Source organism: Myotis nattereri (assembly GCF_964212035.1).
Source record: "Myotis nattereri genome assembly, chromosome: 3".
NCBI lineage: Eukaryota > Metazoa > Chordata > Mammalia > Chiroptera > Vespertilionidae > Myotis > Myotis nattereri.
The window spans coordinates 153,331,731-153,345,966 of record NC_138077.1 but is presented as its reverse complement, the minus strand read 5'-3'; the positions used below and the strand labels follow the sequence as shown (position 1 = coordinate 153,345,966).

The 14,236-nt window shown below is 41.4% G+C and overlaps 1 protein-coding gene across 1 annotated transcript in view; it reads right to left on the bottom strand.

The window, feature by feature from the left end:
- MCOLN2 (mucolipin TRP cation channel 2) overlaps positions 1 to 14,236 on the bottom strand; it is a gene marked incomplete at its 5' end in the record, with an annotated part of 56,116 nt that overhangs the window by 23,647 nt on the left and 18,233 nt on the right. Inside the window, 2 exons of the mRNA XM_081088358.1 lie at positions 6,434 to 6,587; positions 8,469 to 8,642. Coding sequence (XP_080944484.1) covers positions 6,434 to 6,587; positions 8,469 to 8,642 — 328 coding nt within the window. The remainder of the gene's footprint in view (positions 1 to 6,433; positions 6,588 to 8,468; positions 8,643 to 14,236) is intronic.

Genomic DNA, 14,236 nt, shown 5'->3' with positions numbered 1-14,236 from the left:
CAGGAAGACCGGTAACTACAGTGGAGAAGCTGGCAGATAGCAGCACCCTGCCCAAGTGATCCAAGTTAACATCGCCAGTAATGAGATAAAAAGACACCTCCGGAAATAATGTACTGCTTGTGTGCTATTCCCACTAAAATGCATAACCCCAATCTAGTCATAAAGAAACAAAAGGCCAAAGTGAGGAACGTTTTACTCTTTAAAAATGTCAAAATCAGCCCCTGGCCAGTGTGGCTCAGTTGGTTGAGCACTGTCCCACACACCAAGAGGTCGCAGGTTCAATTCCCATTCAGGACACAATACCCAGGTTGCAGTTAGATGCCCGGTCTGGGTGCATACGCACATCGATGTTTTTTGTTTTTGTTTATTTCTCTCTCTCTCCCCTTCTCTCTCTCTAAAGTAAATAAAAACATACTTTTTAAAAAATGTCAAGTTCATAAAAAACCCCCACAACCCAACAACAAACCAAGGTACTATTTTGATCCAGATTAAAGGAGACTAAAGAGGCATGACAAGTAAATGCAGTACGTGACCCTGGACCAAGGAGGTTGGGATGGGAGAGGGCCTTTCTTTTGCTCTAGAGAACATTAGGGCAATTGATGAGATGTGAATAGGGTTTTTAGATTAAAGTGCTGTGCCGATGCTTATTTGTGATTTTGAGCACTGTTCAGGGGTGATGTGGGAGACCGTTCTTGGGAAACACACACTGGAATATTTACAGGTAAAGAGACATCATGTCAGCCTCCTATTCTCATACATTTCAGGAGGAATATTTAAACATAGGAAGAAGGATAAAGCAAATGTGGTAAAAGGTTAGCGTTGGGGAAATCTAGATGAAAGGTATACAAGGAAATCTCTCTGTTATTTTGCAACTTTTCTGTATTGTCTGATTAGGTTGCATTCAAATAAAAATATAATATGAGCTATCTTACCTAATAATAGACAAACATATAAATTGACCGTAACTTTGCTACGCTAACCAGCCAATCAGGAGAGTATGCAAATTAACCTAACAAAGATGGCGGTTAATTTGCATACATAGGCTCCAAGTGGTGGAGCAAAGCCTGACAGCCCCGGGGCCTGCGGAGCAGTGAAAGCTTCACGCCCGCGGGGTCAGCTCCGGCCGGAGCCCAGCCAAAGCGAAGGCCTGGGTCCCGGGTGCCAGAGGAAAACCGGTGCCGGCAGCCAGGGGAAAGGAAGGCCTATTGCACGAATCTCTTCATGCAACAGGCCTCTAGTAAACTATAAAAGAATGAGTCCAAGAGCCTCATATGAAAACGTGTCTCATTACTGTGTAGCCCAACACCTTGGCAGGAACCTGAGGAGGTCTAGAGCTGGAAAACGCCTTTCAAGGGCATAGAGCCCTCACAGACTGCTGTGATGTCGGCTTCACTGACTCCTACTGGGGCTCTGCCTGCCTTTAAAATGGAAATGCCAGCCCAGCCAGCATGGCTCAGTGGCTGAGCACTGACCTATGAACAGGAGGTCACAGTTCAATTCCCAGTCAAGCCATATGTCCAGGTTGTGGGCTTGATCCCCAGTGTGGGGCATGTGGGACGCAGATGATCAATGATTCCCTTTCATCACTGATGTTTCTATCTCTCTCTCCCTCTCTCTTTCTCTCTGAAATCAATAAAAATATTTTAAAAATAAAATAAAATGGAAACGCCAGGGCTGGTTCTCAGTAGGTGCTCCAGAATCTTGGTAGACTCGGTGGCTAATTCTTTAAGAGTCCTCTCCCACAACTGCAATCCTCTACTTGCTTATCTATCCTTTCAACTAGAGGATAAGATCTTTGTGAACAAGAGCATATTATGTTGTGTGGTTGTCCCATTGCATATAGCTGACACCCAAAATGTGTCACAACATACAGGACACATTTATATTTTGTGAAAATTCATTTTCCTGGGCTGAAAACAAGGACATGAGCTGAATGGACAACTCAACAGGCACAATATTAAGAAAGGCAGGTGTCAGAAGGGATGCCTCCTTATTTTTGGTAAATAGATTATTAATGTCAAGAAACAGTTTAATGTTGGATCTTGTTTAATATGGTGAAAGCAGCTAATCACAAGAAACTTATTCTCTATAGGAAAAGACTGATGATGCTAAAAATAGCATTTATATGTCAGGCACTTACTCTGTGCCAGGCACTGTGCTAGAAGCTTTACATGTTCTCTCCTTTGATGCATCATCCTGTTTAAATCCAAAGCAACCTTGTAAGATAGGTACTATTGCTGAAATTTTGCAGATGGACAAACCAAGGCACAGAGAGGCCAAGAGACTTTCTCAAGGTCACACAAGCTAGCTGATGGCAAACCAGAATTTAAACCCACATGTGTTCAGTACCGCAGCCTGAGCTCTTCACAGTTCATGGATGTTAAATTTGCCTTATACAAATCTGTTTGGTTGGTCAAGTTTTATCATTGTAATTATGGGGGTGCACTTTATCAACTATACATGCAGAACTCTCTAAAATCTGGTTGACCTTATGCTAGAGTCATTGCTAATGAGGCCACCAAGAACCTGGTGACAGCAAAAGCTAAGAACTTTTTTAAAGAATGGCAAGAGCCCAAACTAAAACATCAAAGCTCAGACAGAACAAACTGGTATCAGAGTAGCAGACTCTTCACTCAAATCAACCTCGATCACAGAACAGACACTCCAGCAAATGAAACAGCAACCCTCGTAGAGACAATTTGGGGGTGGATTACATATGCTCTTTAAAAAAGCTGGGCGAGTGATGAAATGGTCAGGATGCCTCATGCTAAGAAAGGAGAACAGAAGAAATTTAAATCCGTGTTATAGAAAATGAAACACTTTATAAGAACTAGAGGTCTGATGCATGATGAAATTCATGCAAGGGGGTTGGTCTCTCAGACCCAGCTTTGTCTGGAAGGTCATTTGGCTGTTGGGTCTAATTAGCATATTAGCTCTTCATTATTAAGATGATCGCTACCTAAATGTTTAAAAAAATTTTTTTAACAGGACTTATAACTCCCCCAAGTAAGGCTGAACTATAAAGCTACAGGCCTAGAGGGAGGAGTGGAGGGATAGGCCTTCAGCATGAATGATAGGAAACCCTTCACACCAGCTGCACAGACATGTAAATAAATATTAATCTGCAGAGTGAACAGGCATGCAGGAGAGCTCTGCATTTAGCCCACTGAAGGGTGATTCCCTTAATAGGAAAGAGGATGCAAATTCATGAATAGGTAACTGAGAACACCTTCTGCTACGTGAACTACTTAAACTATAAGACCAGACCACTGATGTCCAACTCAATCCCTCTTCATTTCATTGGAGGTTTTCTCCAATGTGTCCAAGAAAAGAGAGGCTAAAATCCCGCACCAAATATTTAAGACTATTCTTCATACCTTCTGAATAGACACAGCAAAACATTTTCTTTGACAAGTTATATTTAATAAGTTAAAGAATACAATTAACTTAAGTAGTCTCCCTTAAAGTCAAATGAATAATCAACCTCTCTCCATTTGGTTAAAAATATTCCATATTCTGATAGAAAGGAAATGATCAAGTGCATCACTGTCCAATGGCCAGGGGGAAAATTCTACTTTCTGGGACTGCCTGTCCTACCTCGCCACTGATACTGCCTTTGGCCAGATTTCCTTAATCCATTTTTAAAGAAAAATCAATGGAGGAAAATGACATATGAATCCCTGGAAAATCACTGTTCTCCTTTCTTAGCATCCAACTGAGTCACACGTCTTTACGAGGACTCGTGGCCGGTGGCTTACTTGAAGCAGAGGGCCAAGTAAGGAACTACACAAGGTTTCAGCGCCACCTGTCAGGCACTCCCATCAGCGACAGGAACACCTCCCTCAGGGAAGCTCAGAGCTGACAGCCTCAGGGAAGATTCAGAGTGAACCCATTAGCCCCTGATTGCTGTCTACCAAATAGATCTCAGGAGAGCAAAACATGCGGGGCAACCAGACAAGCCACTTTAAAGGTTGCTGCCCACAGAGCCAGCGCTGACACCTGACACCGAGATGACCTCGGAAAGCCACCTGGGGTCCTTATGGTCCTGGCTCAGGAGCTGCTTCGCTCAGAGCCCGGAGACAGGACACACCTGCCCATGCAGAGAGTCTAGCCAGGCAGTCTGTGCAAACAATCAGAACCTCTGCCTACGCAGGTGTTCTACTCTATTGCCAAGAAGCCTTAAAACCAGATCATAGGAAATAGGGTCAAATGAATGGTGTGATGCTCCCCTTTTGATAAAACCACTTCAAATGCGAACTGCTCCTAGGATCCCTACTCCCGAGCTGTCATCTAGCTGAGGCGCTATCACTGATTAATTGCTGTAAGCCCAATGTAGTCGTGCACGGATTACCACAGGGTTACCTTCTGAGAAATGTGGAAATTGCATCATTGTGTGAACATCAGAAAGGGCACTTACACAAACCTAAATGGTATAGCCTACCACACACCTACGTTAATTGGTACCAGTGGTCGGCAAACTCATTAGTCAACAGAGCCAAATATCAACAGTACAACGATTGAAATTTCTTTTGAGAGCCAAATTTTTTAAACTTAAACTATATAGGTAGGTACATTGTTATTAACTTAATTAGGGTACTCCTAAGGCTTAGGAAGAGCCACACTCAAGGGGCCAAAGAGCCGCATGTGGCTCGCAAGCCGCAGTTTGCCGACCACGGGGATAGCCCATTGCTCTCTAGAGTAACTTTCCCTCTACCCTTCTGGGTTCTCGTTGAGACATCCCTGTAATAAAAGACAGATTAGCCGAAACCGGTTTGGCTCAGTGGATAGAGCGTCGGCCTGCGGACTGAAAGGTCGCAGGTTCGATTCCGGTCAGGGGCATGTACCTGGGTTGCGGGCACATCCCCAGTAGGAGATGTGCAGGAGGCAGCTGATCGATGTTTCTCTCTCATCGATGTTTCTAACTTTCTATCTCTCTCCCTTCCTCTCTGTGAAAAATCAATAAAATATATTAAAAAAAAAAGAATTAAAAGACAGATTGATAGGAGAAAACAAACAAAAGTTTAATAACATGTATACCTGCTATATACAGAGACCCAGGAAAATGGAAGCCACCAACTGCCTTAAATACCACCTTCAGCTGAGGACAAAAGAAGATATGGGTGTGGGGAGGGTCAGGTATGGGAGGTTGTCAGGAAAGCACAGTAAACAAAGGTAAGGTTGTTAAGCAGTTTTGAATCTTTGCCATCTGCATTGATAAGAGTCTGCAGAGGCAAGGTCACCCACCTCTGGCTGGCACAGCTGGGGAGACACCCTTACAAAGGGAGATGTCTCTCCCGAGCTTCTTCCATGTTTGCTGTTTCTTAAACTAGCCTGCCTAAAATAATCCTTTTGCCAACTAGACATATTTGGGGGTGACAAATTTTGTTCCTTACAGCTCCTAGGCAGCCTCATGTCACTGTACTGAATACTGTAAGCAACTGTAACATAATGGTGAGTATTTGTGTAATGCATTGCACTGTGATGTCACTAGGCAATGGGAATTTTTCAGTTCCATTATAATCTTGTGGGACCACTGTGGTGTATGTGATCTGTCATTGACCGAACAGCTGTGCAGCACATGATGACATCAACAGTGAGCACCTTGGGCGTGGTAGGTATACACCAGAGGTTTGCTGAATGAATTACAAAACCCCCAGAGCTGTAAGTCAAGCACTTTGAATTTACATAAGACATTTTCTTAAATTCTTAACAGAATGGCACAAAACAATTCTGCTTGCTTAGATGTTAACTTTGGGGCCAGCAACAGCCTGAAAGAGGAAATGAGCTACTAATCACAATTTGCCTTTGAAGAGCATTAATATATTTTACAAATAATAAAAAACAAGAGTGCAAAGCACTTTAACACATTATTTCATTTAATAAATAAAGACTCATCTTTCTTTTTTCCCCCCCAAAATATCTAATCGTCCCCTAGTGGAGGAGGGAAAAACCTAAACAAACAGGAAACACCTGGGCATTTACCACAAAACCAACCACCTTGAGTTGCACCTAAGACAGTGGTCGGCAAACTCATTAGTCAACAGAGCCAAATATCAACAGTACAACGATTGAAATTTCTTTTGAGAGCCAAATTTTTTAAACTTAAACTATATAGGTAGGTACACTGTTATTAACTTAATTAGGGTACTGCTAAGGCTTAGGAAGAGCCACACTCAAGGGGCCAAAGAGCCGCATGTGGCTCGCGAGCCGCAGTTTACCGACCACGGACCTAAGAGATCCACAAATTTCCAGGGCCTATTACATAGACCTGCAGTTTCCTGAGCCAAAGCCCTGTGTAGGCAAATGTTAACCTGACAGCTGCAAATAGCAGTCACAAAAGCAAGGTTGAAGTTGTTCCATTTGGTAGCACATGAGGGCATCTTTGCTGTGACCACAGGAGATGATAGAGGCATATAATAAAGCGATCCGTTACCTGTTTCAATGTCACTGTCAATATTCAGTGTCTCATCAGAGGGAAACATGGCCCCTTTCTTATAGTGCTGCTTACAGACTTTTAGGCCAATTCTATGCTCTTCATTTTCTCCATAACTTAGGGTCCCCAGGGATATGTTCTTTAGACGATGATACTATTAAAAATAGTTAAATAAAAACACTATGAGCTTTCAAGAGTTTCATCAGAAGTTAATGCATATGAAATACACTTTAGCTACTTGTTATTGCTTATATCATACTAGAGGTCTGATGCATGAAATTCATGCAAGGAGCTTGGCCCCTGCCACCATGGTGGCTGCCTCTGCCTTGGCCCTCAAAGCCCCGGCTTTGTCCGGAAGGACATCCAGTCTAATTAGCATATTATGCTTTTATTATTATAGATTCCTCAATAGAACTCCCAATGTAAAATACCAGAAGGTCATTTTCTCAGGTTGGGCAGAAACACACTGCCTCACAGAATTCAAAACTAAAGGGAGTGCTGACAGACCTCCCACCTCACTCTGGGCCCAAGCTCAGGCCGTGCCCACCTCTCTGACCTAACAGCAGACTAGTGACCCTTGGTGCCACCCCCACCTCCTGAAGCCACACTGATCTCCAGGCAGTTCCTGGAGCTCCCAGGCACAGGCTTGCCTGTGGCCTTGGTTGTTCCAGGTTTTCAATCTGTTAAGACTCACTGCCTCATGTCTTGACTCAAATATCACCACCTCAGTGAGGCCTTCCTGTACTGCTCAATGATAAGTGCAAACATCCATCACCAGCACACAGGCACCACCAGGCTCTCCCAATCTGCTCCCTGCTTTATTCCATAGCAGTTATCACTTTCTGACATACCACTGACGACCCAAACCTTCCACACCCCACAGCTTACATTCATGCCCGACACTAGCTCACATGAACATGGCTTCACCACTGGCCTCTTGGCACTAGCAGGACTTTACTGGTCCTGTCTTCATTAATATGACTTTATTATTCCCAGGAACATAAAAGTTGCAAGTAACTGCATTGTTTGTTTCAGGAACATTCCAAAAAATCATTTAAATGATCAATTTGAAGATTTAGTCTAATAACCCCAGGAGTCTTTGCGAACCACCTCTAATCCTCACCTGGCTGTGTCTACCAACCCTAAACTATTAGATGTCATGATCTTTACCTGACCCTAATCAAGCTCCGTCACATCGAAAGACCCTATTCTTTCCCCCCTAAATCAGACTTCAGAATCCATGTCTGGGTTTTGCCGCTTTCACCCTGGGCGTGGCAGAGAATGGCCAAGAGAGCACCTCCCTCACTGCTGTAAGCCATAAGCTCAGTCTTTATTATCAGCGTGCTTTTTTTTTTTTTTTTTTTTTTGGCGGTGTTTTCAGGGAGCCAGCATTTAATACTATGCATCTCACTTCTTTTCATTTGTCTGGCTCTCCCTCTAGAACTACTTCTACAAGGACAGGGCTTTATCTTTTATTCACGCTGTATCCCAGGGTCTAGAAAAGTACTGGGCACATACTAGGTACCCAAATATTTATTGAATGGATGGATGGATGAATGAATGAGTGAATGAGTGAATGAGTGAACGAATGAATGGGGAAAAAAAAGAAAGAGTAAGAATAACAATTTCTCTGCTCTAAATGCTTTCTTCAGGTCTGCCAATCTGGTTTCTCAATACCTGCCTAGATCCAACTATATCATATTCTGCTCCCTAGAATCTCAGATTTGGTATCTCATCCATCAAACCTTCTGAGATTATATATCTGCTCGTGGCCATTTGATCTGAGGTAATTGCCCAAAAGTAATTGGTTCAAAGGGATAAATAAAAAAAGTAAATCTTAATAAAAAATTTTAAATATGCAAAATCTATTGTGTGGAAATGTAGCTACAGAAATCACAATAAACATTTTTTAGCAGACTATGCAAGTTTTAATTAGAATATTTAAATATATGTATAATTTTCTTTCTTGGCTAAGACAACAAGATCAAGTATCAATATATTCTTAAAATATAGGTAATTCACAATGAAAACTTGCCTGATTAATAGCGTAAAATATGCTCTCATAGGCATCCTCTTGAGTATATACACTGTAACTGTAGTTTTCTTCATCTGTGCCAGCATATCCTCTCAAAAACAAATACTTAAAAGCCATGGTGTTTTCTTCCTTGAAAGCAACCACGAGCTGGTTACTTAAGCCAAAACGAACAAGCTAGAAGAGAAAATCAAATAGGTATATATGAATTTTAGAATTTATTTTATTTATTTAAATCCTCACCAAGGATATTTTTTCATTGATTTTTAGGGAGAGTGGAACAGAGAGGGAAAGACAGAGAGAAATATCAATGTGAGAGAAACACATTGATTGGTTGCTTCCTGCACTGCAGGCTGACGTTCTACCCACTCAGCCAAACCGATGAGGGCTGAATTTTGCCATTTAAATGCCTTCTTATCATCGGCAGCAAGAAAAATCTCACTGCTTTGTTTTTACTAATCACATCAATGTCAAAATACAAGTCCAAAGCAGAATTACCTCATCAAGCTACATGAGCAATTCTAGATAGCATAAAATTAGAAGAAATTACCACTACCAATGACAAAGGGCCCTGCTAGCCTGTGTGTGTGTGCGTGTGTCTCTATTTGCCATTCTTCTACATATTATATGTTTATCATTGTTTGGTTTTTTTCTCAGCATCATTGTGACATATGTCTGCTGACTTTTAATGAGGGAGAAGAAATCCAAATCAGTTAAGTCTGATTCCATTTTTCTAATACTTGGATTTCAAATGAATTGTTTTAAAAATTGGTGTACTTAGTAAAGCAATAATTCATGTTATTGATTTAACATCCAGAAATCATAACTTTTATTTAAAATTACAACTTTTTGCATGTGGCTTTAAGAATGTTTTTGAAAAGTAGCCTATATATACTTACTCCCACTGAGAGAAGATAGTTGTCAAAGGAATCCAATTACTCCAATTCTGCAAGATCTCTTCTATAAGATTTATACCTAAGAGTTCTCTCTCTGAGATCGAAGCACCAGGAAGAATGGCAGGGCTCGCTCAAACCCATTCATTGTCATCAAACACCTACCTTCGCGTGATAAAACTCCCACTATTCTCCCTTACACTGTATCCTAGCACAAGGTTAGGCACCAAGGGCTCTCTTCATCAGGACTGAAGGTATTCTTTCTGCCCCAAAGTTTTCTTCTTGTAATCCAATAAGTGAGGGAAATTAGAAGCACTAATGGTTTACAAAAAAAAAAAAACACAGGAATTGCTACACACACAGACAACCTCTCTTTCTTAATCACCCTCTCACACTTACTCTCTCAATGCACACTCACACTCTCATTCACACACTGTCATATACACACTTTCTCACACCTAGTCTCATGTACATATACTCTCACACACACTGTTACACACGCACATACCTCTTCAAGCCCTGCCCCACATACCTTTCCCCATCTTGCCACTTAATCTTCTCATCTGCTTTATAAGACAATGAGCATCTAGAAAATTTGCCCCAAATCCTCACCCTACTAAGTCATCAAAACAATTTGGGACTCTGTTTCACTGTGTTGTTATTAGCATGTTCCACTAGATAACCTTGACATTTTTTTTTATTTTCTGTCATTCCATGGTTCAATATGATACACTGCATGGCACTAAACAAGACCTCAACTACTCAACCTTTCATAGGAACTAAATGTTACTATGCTTATGCAAACTTACATACTTTTAAAAATATTTGTTAGCCTTTTAATTTTGCCTGACTTTATAAAAAGGCTGAATAAGTAGAAATAATAGCTACCATTCTACTGCAGTTGCTGTACTAACCGCTTTACATGTATTCTCTCATTTACTAACATAACAACAATGTTACTAGTGTTTATCCCCATTTTACCTATGTAGAAATTTAGAGTTAGCCTCATTAAATTGTCCTAAGTCACCCAACTGGAATGAAAGGCAAACCTAACCCCAAAGTCGTTTTTATTATGCCACACAATTTCCTTCTGTTGAAAATGTTGTCTTTGAGGCTCCTCCTGCAGAAAAGAATCAGGTGCTAGCTTTCCAGAATTGCAGCTATTGTTTGAGAAGATGCAAGGATGACACTCCTTAGCATCTGAGCCTCACCAGCTCACATTCCCCAAGTACCAAGTTGAAGGACTGAGCAAGTGCAAAAACCCAGCTGTTTCAGGAAACTACCAGGTGAGAAGTCCCACAGCACCCAGCCTGTGCTGAAACCAAGCCACAGAGGCTGGCAGTTCCTGCAAATAGGCCATGTCTGTCCACGGTGCCTGTCGGGGAGGGCAGAAACGTCCTGTTGCTTTGGAAGCCAAGGAAGGAGACCAGGAAACCAACATACATGATTATTTCCAGGTTTTGTTTAAAATACTGACACACAAATGAGAAAGCACAGACAGGAGTTAAGTTCTTCAATCAAAGTTCACCGAGTGCCTACTCTGTTCCAAACTGGGGTACAATGTGGGCAAGATCAACATTGCTTGGCATTGAATAACAACTCTTATCTACTGATGGCCAGGCACGGCACCTAAAATTTGTAATTTTTATTTTTCATTGAAGTCCCCAACACTCTGTGAGGGAGATATGACTCTGGGATCCATGAGGACATGATTTTTTTTTTCTTTTTTCCCAACTAGCATGTACTAGTATGCATTCAGGAACTGGAATAGTGCTCATCACAATGTCAAGTCCAGAATTGGTTGATGAATATAATCCCATGTTATGCATATATATACTGAAGTCACATAACATATACAGATTGGGATGGCTAAAAAGTGTCAGAGTGAGGAGGAAAAACAAGGCTGTTTGACTCACCTGTTCATTCTCTTGACCACCTGTTTATATTATCTCTCAAACTGAAATGCTGCCAACTTAACTCTAGACCCATTCCTCCCATGCTCCAGCTAAGCTAAAAAAAAAAAACTCATGCAGCCCTGGCTGGTGTTGCATGGTGGTTAGAGCATTGGCCTGAGGACCGAAGGCTCATGGGTTCCAGTCCCGTACAAGGGTATGAGCCTGGGTTGCAGGTTTGATCTCCAGCCCCAAGTCAAGGCACTTGCGGGAGGTAACTAATCAATGTTTCATTTCTTCTCTCTCTCTCTCTCCCTCTCCCTCCCACCCTCCCTCCCTCTCTTCCATTCTCTCTAAAAATCACTGGGAAAAAATATCCTTAGATGGGGGTTAACAACAACAACAACAAATTCACACATTAAAAAATCTGAAGAGGGAATAGATAACTTGACCAGGAATGTGGCAGACAATTTGCTGATATTTTAAGCCATCACCTCATTTAAACTTAATGCTCAACGGTTCCATTTTGGAAATGAGAGACTCGGAGGTGTGATCCCTGCTTGTAACCACCCCATCTGGCATCGGAACAAAACAATTCCTCCATTCTGTTTTTCATAGAACAAGCCAAGACCCACCTGTATCATCTAGCATCAGGTCAGGGTTGGGATTTTCAGAACATCTCTTAGTAGAGGAGGTGAACCCTGAAGAGGAGACTGTGATGCCCTCTTCCTGCTATGGCAGAATTGTTAGGGTCAAAAATACCAGTTTCAGAATCAAAAACTCTCTACAGAGCAAGAGTAAGGAGATAGGATTGGCCAAATAAGTTTACTTTTTTAAGAGGAGTTTGACAGAAAAATGCACCTTAGCCCTTCTAACGAGATCTTAAGATTTGCCGAGAATATGATATAAGCCAGAAAAATAATTACACAATTAAGTGCAGCCTGGCAGAGATTTTATCAGGATTGTGAAGTTAAGACCTGATTATGAAATCAAACAGTGTAGAAGAAAATATTCTGTACCAGGTGAAATCAAGATACCGCTGTAATAACTTACAAAGAATATGGGAGGGAAAGAGTAGAATTAGCAAAGGAATGTAGACACCTGTCTTAAGATTACAAATCACTGCCAAATGAAGAGTAGGAATGTCTTTTTAAAAAGTTTCCTTCGCATCAATCCTGATAAAATGCCACCCATCCCATTATAATTGAGGGGGGGGTGGGTGCTAAAAGAGACTGAAAAAAAGAGGAGGGAAAATGGGCTTTCAAGGAAGGAAGTATAGTCAAGAAATCTGCTCCAATTAGATATCACCCAAGTAGCAAACCTTATTAGAATGATCCTACAGATGAACAAAAGTGTAATCACCCCCCTCATTTTGTTAGGGGAGGCAAGGTACACAAAAAGCTAATGATCAATTCCCAGAAATATTCTATTACAAGTGAAACTAGTCATGTGGACACAGGGGTACTAGCATTCTAAGGAAAATTATAGGCTGAGTGGTCAGACAAGGTCGGTAGGGGAGATGGACTTCACACAGTGCCTGTTAGATGAGGGAGAAAAAGGAATCCCTCTGGATTGAGGAACAAACAGAGCAAGATCACTGGGTGGGGTCATCGGACTGGGTGTGTGGAGGGAACAGAAGATGAAAACCTGGTGGGAAGGCAAGTTGAAAATCTGTGAATCCAGGCTATGGATTCGAGTTTCTTCTGTGGGAAACAGTGTTCTGCAAAAGTTTCTGAGCAGGAGGGAGACACAATGAAGGCCTTTTAAGAAAAATGAATGGACTGGTATGTATGAGGATAAGAAAGGTAGGCATAAGACGAAGACTAGAAGTAGCCTAGTTAACTTGTCTGTATTCCTAGACTACAAACTCTGAGGACCTACATTTAGAATAGAAACAATGTGAGAATAAGAGTGCGGGCTTCAGAGCCAGAGTGCGGGGGCTCAAATTCCAGCTCTGCCACTTACTAACGGCATGGCCGTGAGCACATTGCTTAACTCTCTTTGGCTCAGTTTCCTCATCCAAGAGAGACCTACCTCGCAGATCTGCTGTAAGGATGAAATTGGGTTAACACACACACAGCGCTTACTGTCCCTGGCGCTTGGTAAACACTATGCTACGTGTTAGCTTCGTTGTCAACAGCAGTAACTTACCCACAACTGGATGGCCAACAGCATGCTTAGCATACAAGGTGCTTCATACACATTTTTTAAAAATATATTTTATTGACTTTTTACAAAGAGGAAGGGAGAGGGATAGAGAGTTAGAAGCATCGATGAGAGAGAAACATTAATCAGCTGCCTCCTGCACACCCCCTACTGTGGATGTGCCCGCAACCAAGGTACATGCCCTTGACCGGCATCGAACCTGGGACCTTTCAATCTGCAGGCTTGAGCCTATCCACTGAGCCAAACTGGTTAGGGCTTCATACACATTTTTAATCAACTAACAGATGAGAGCCTGTGCTAGAAAGAAGACAGTGAGCATGGCAAAAAATAAGTAGATGCAGTTTTGAAGGAAGAATTCTTGGGATTTAATAGGTATCAGGACAAGGAAGATAAGTCAAGGATGTTGATAATGTGTTGTGTCCTGATAAGTTAGAATTTTAGTAACATTATAAGATTTAAAAAATGAAATAAAAGCTAGTTTGGCAAGAAAAGAAATTGGGAAACAATTAAAATTAACCAAATGACAAAAGGAGACATTATTTCTCCTCTTTCCAAGTAATATTAATAATGTCTCTACGTTATAGGTTGCCAAAATTAAAACTTCAAGACTAAGAATTAAAATGAAAAAATTAAAAAAGAAGATAAAAGCTAAACATATATATTTACTAGTAACCATCTCAAACTTGTTTTTTTTGGTGTGTGTTTTTTTAAGAAACTTGGTTACCCTAAAACTGAATGAGTTGTACATCATGTCATATAATGAAAGACCTCTTTATGAACGCAGAATAAAGAAGCAACTTCAGTTATGGCAGAAACCTCC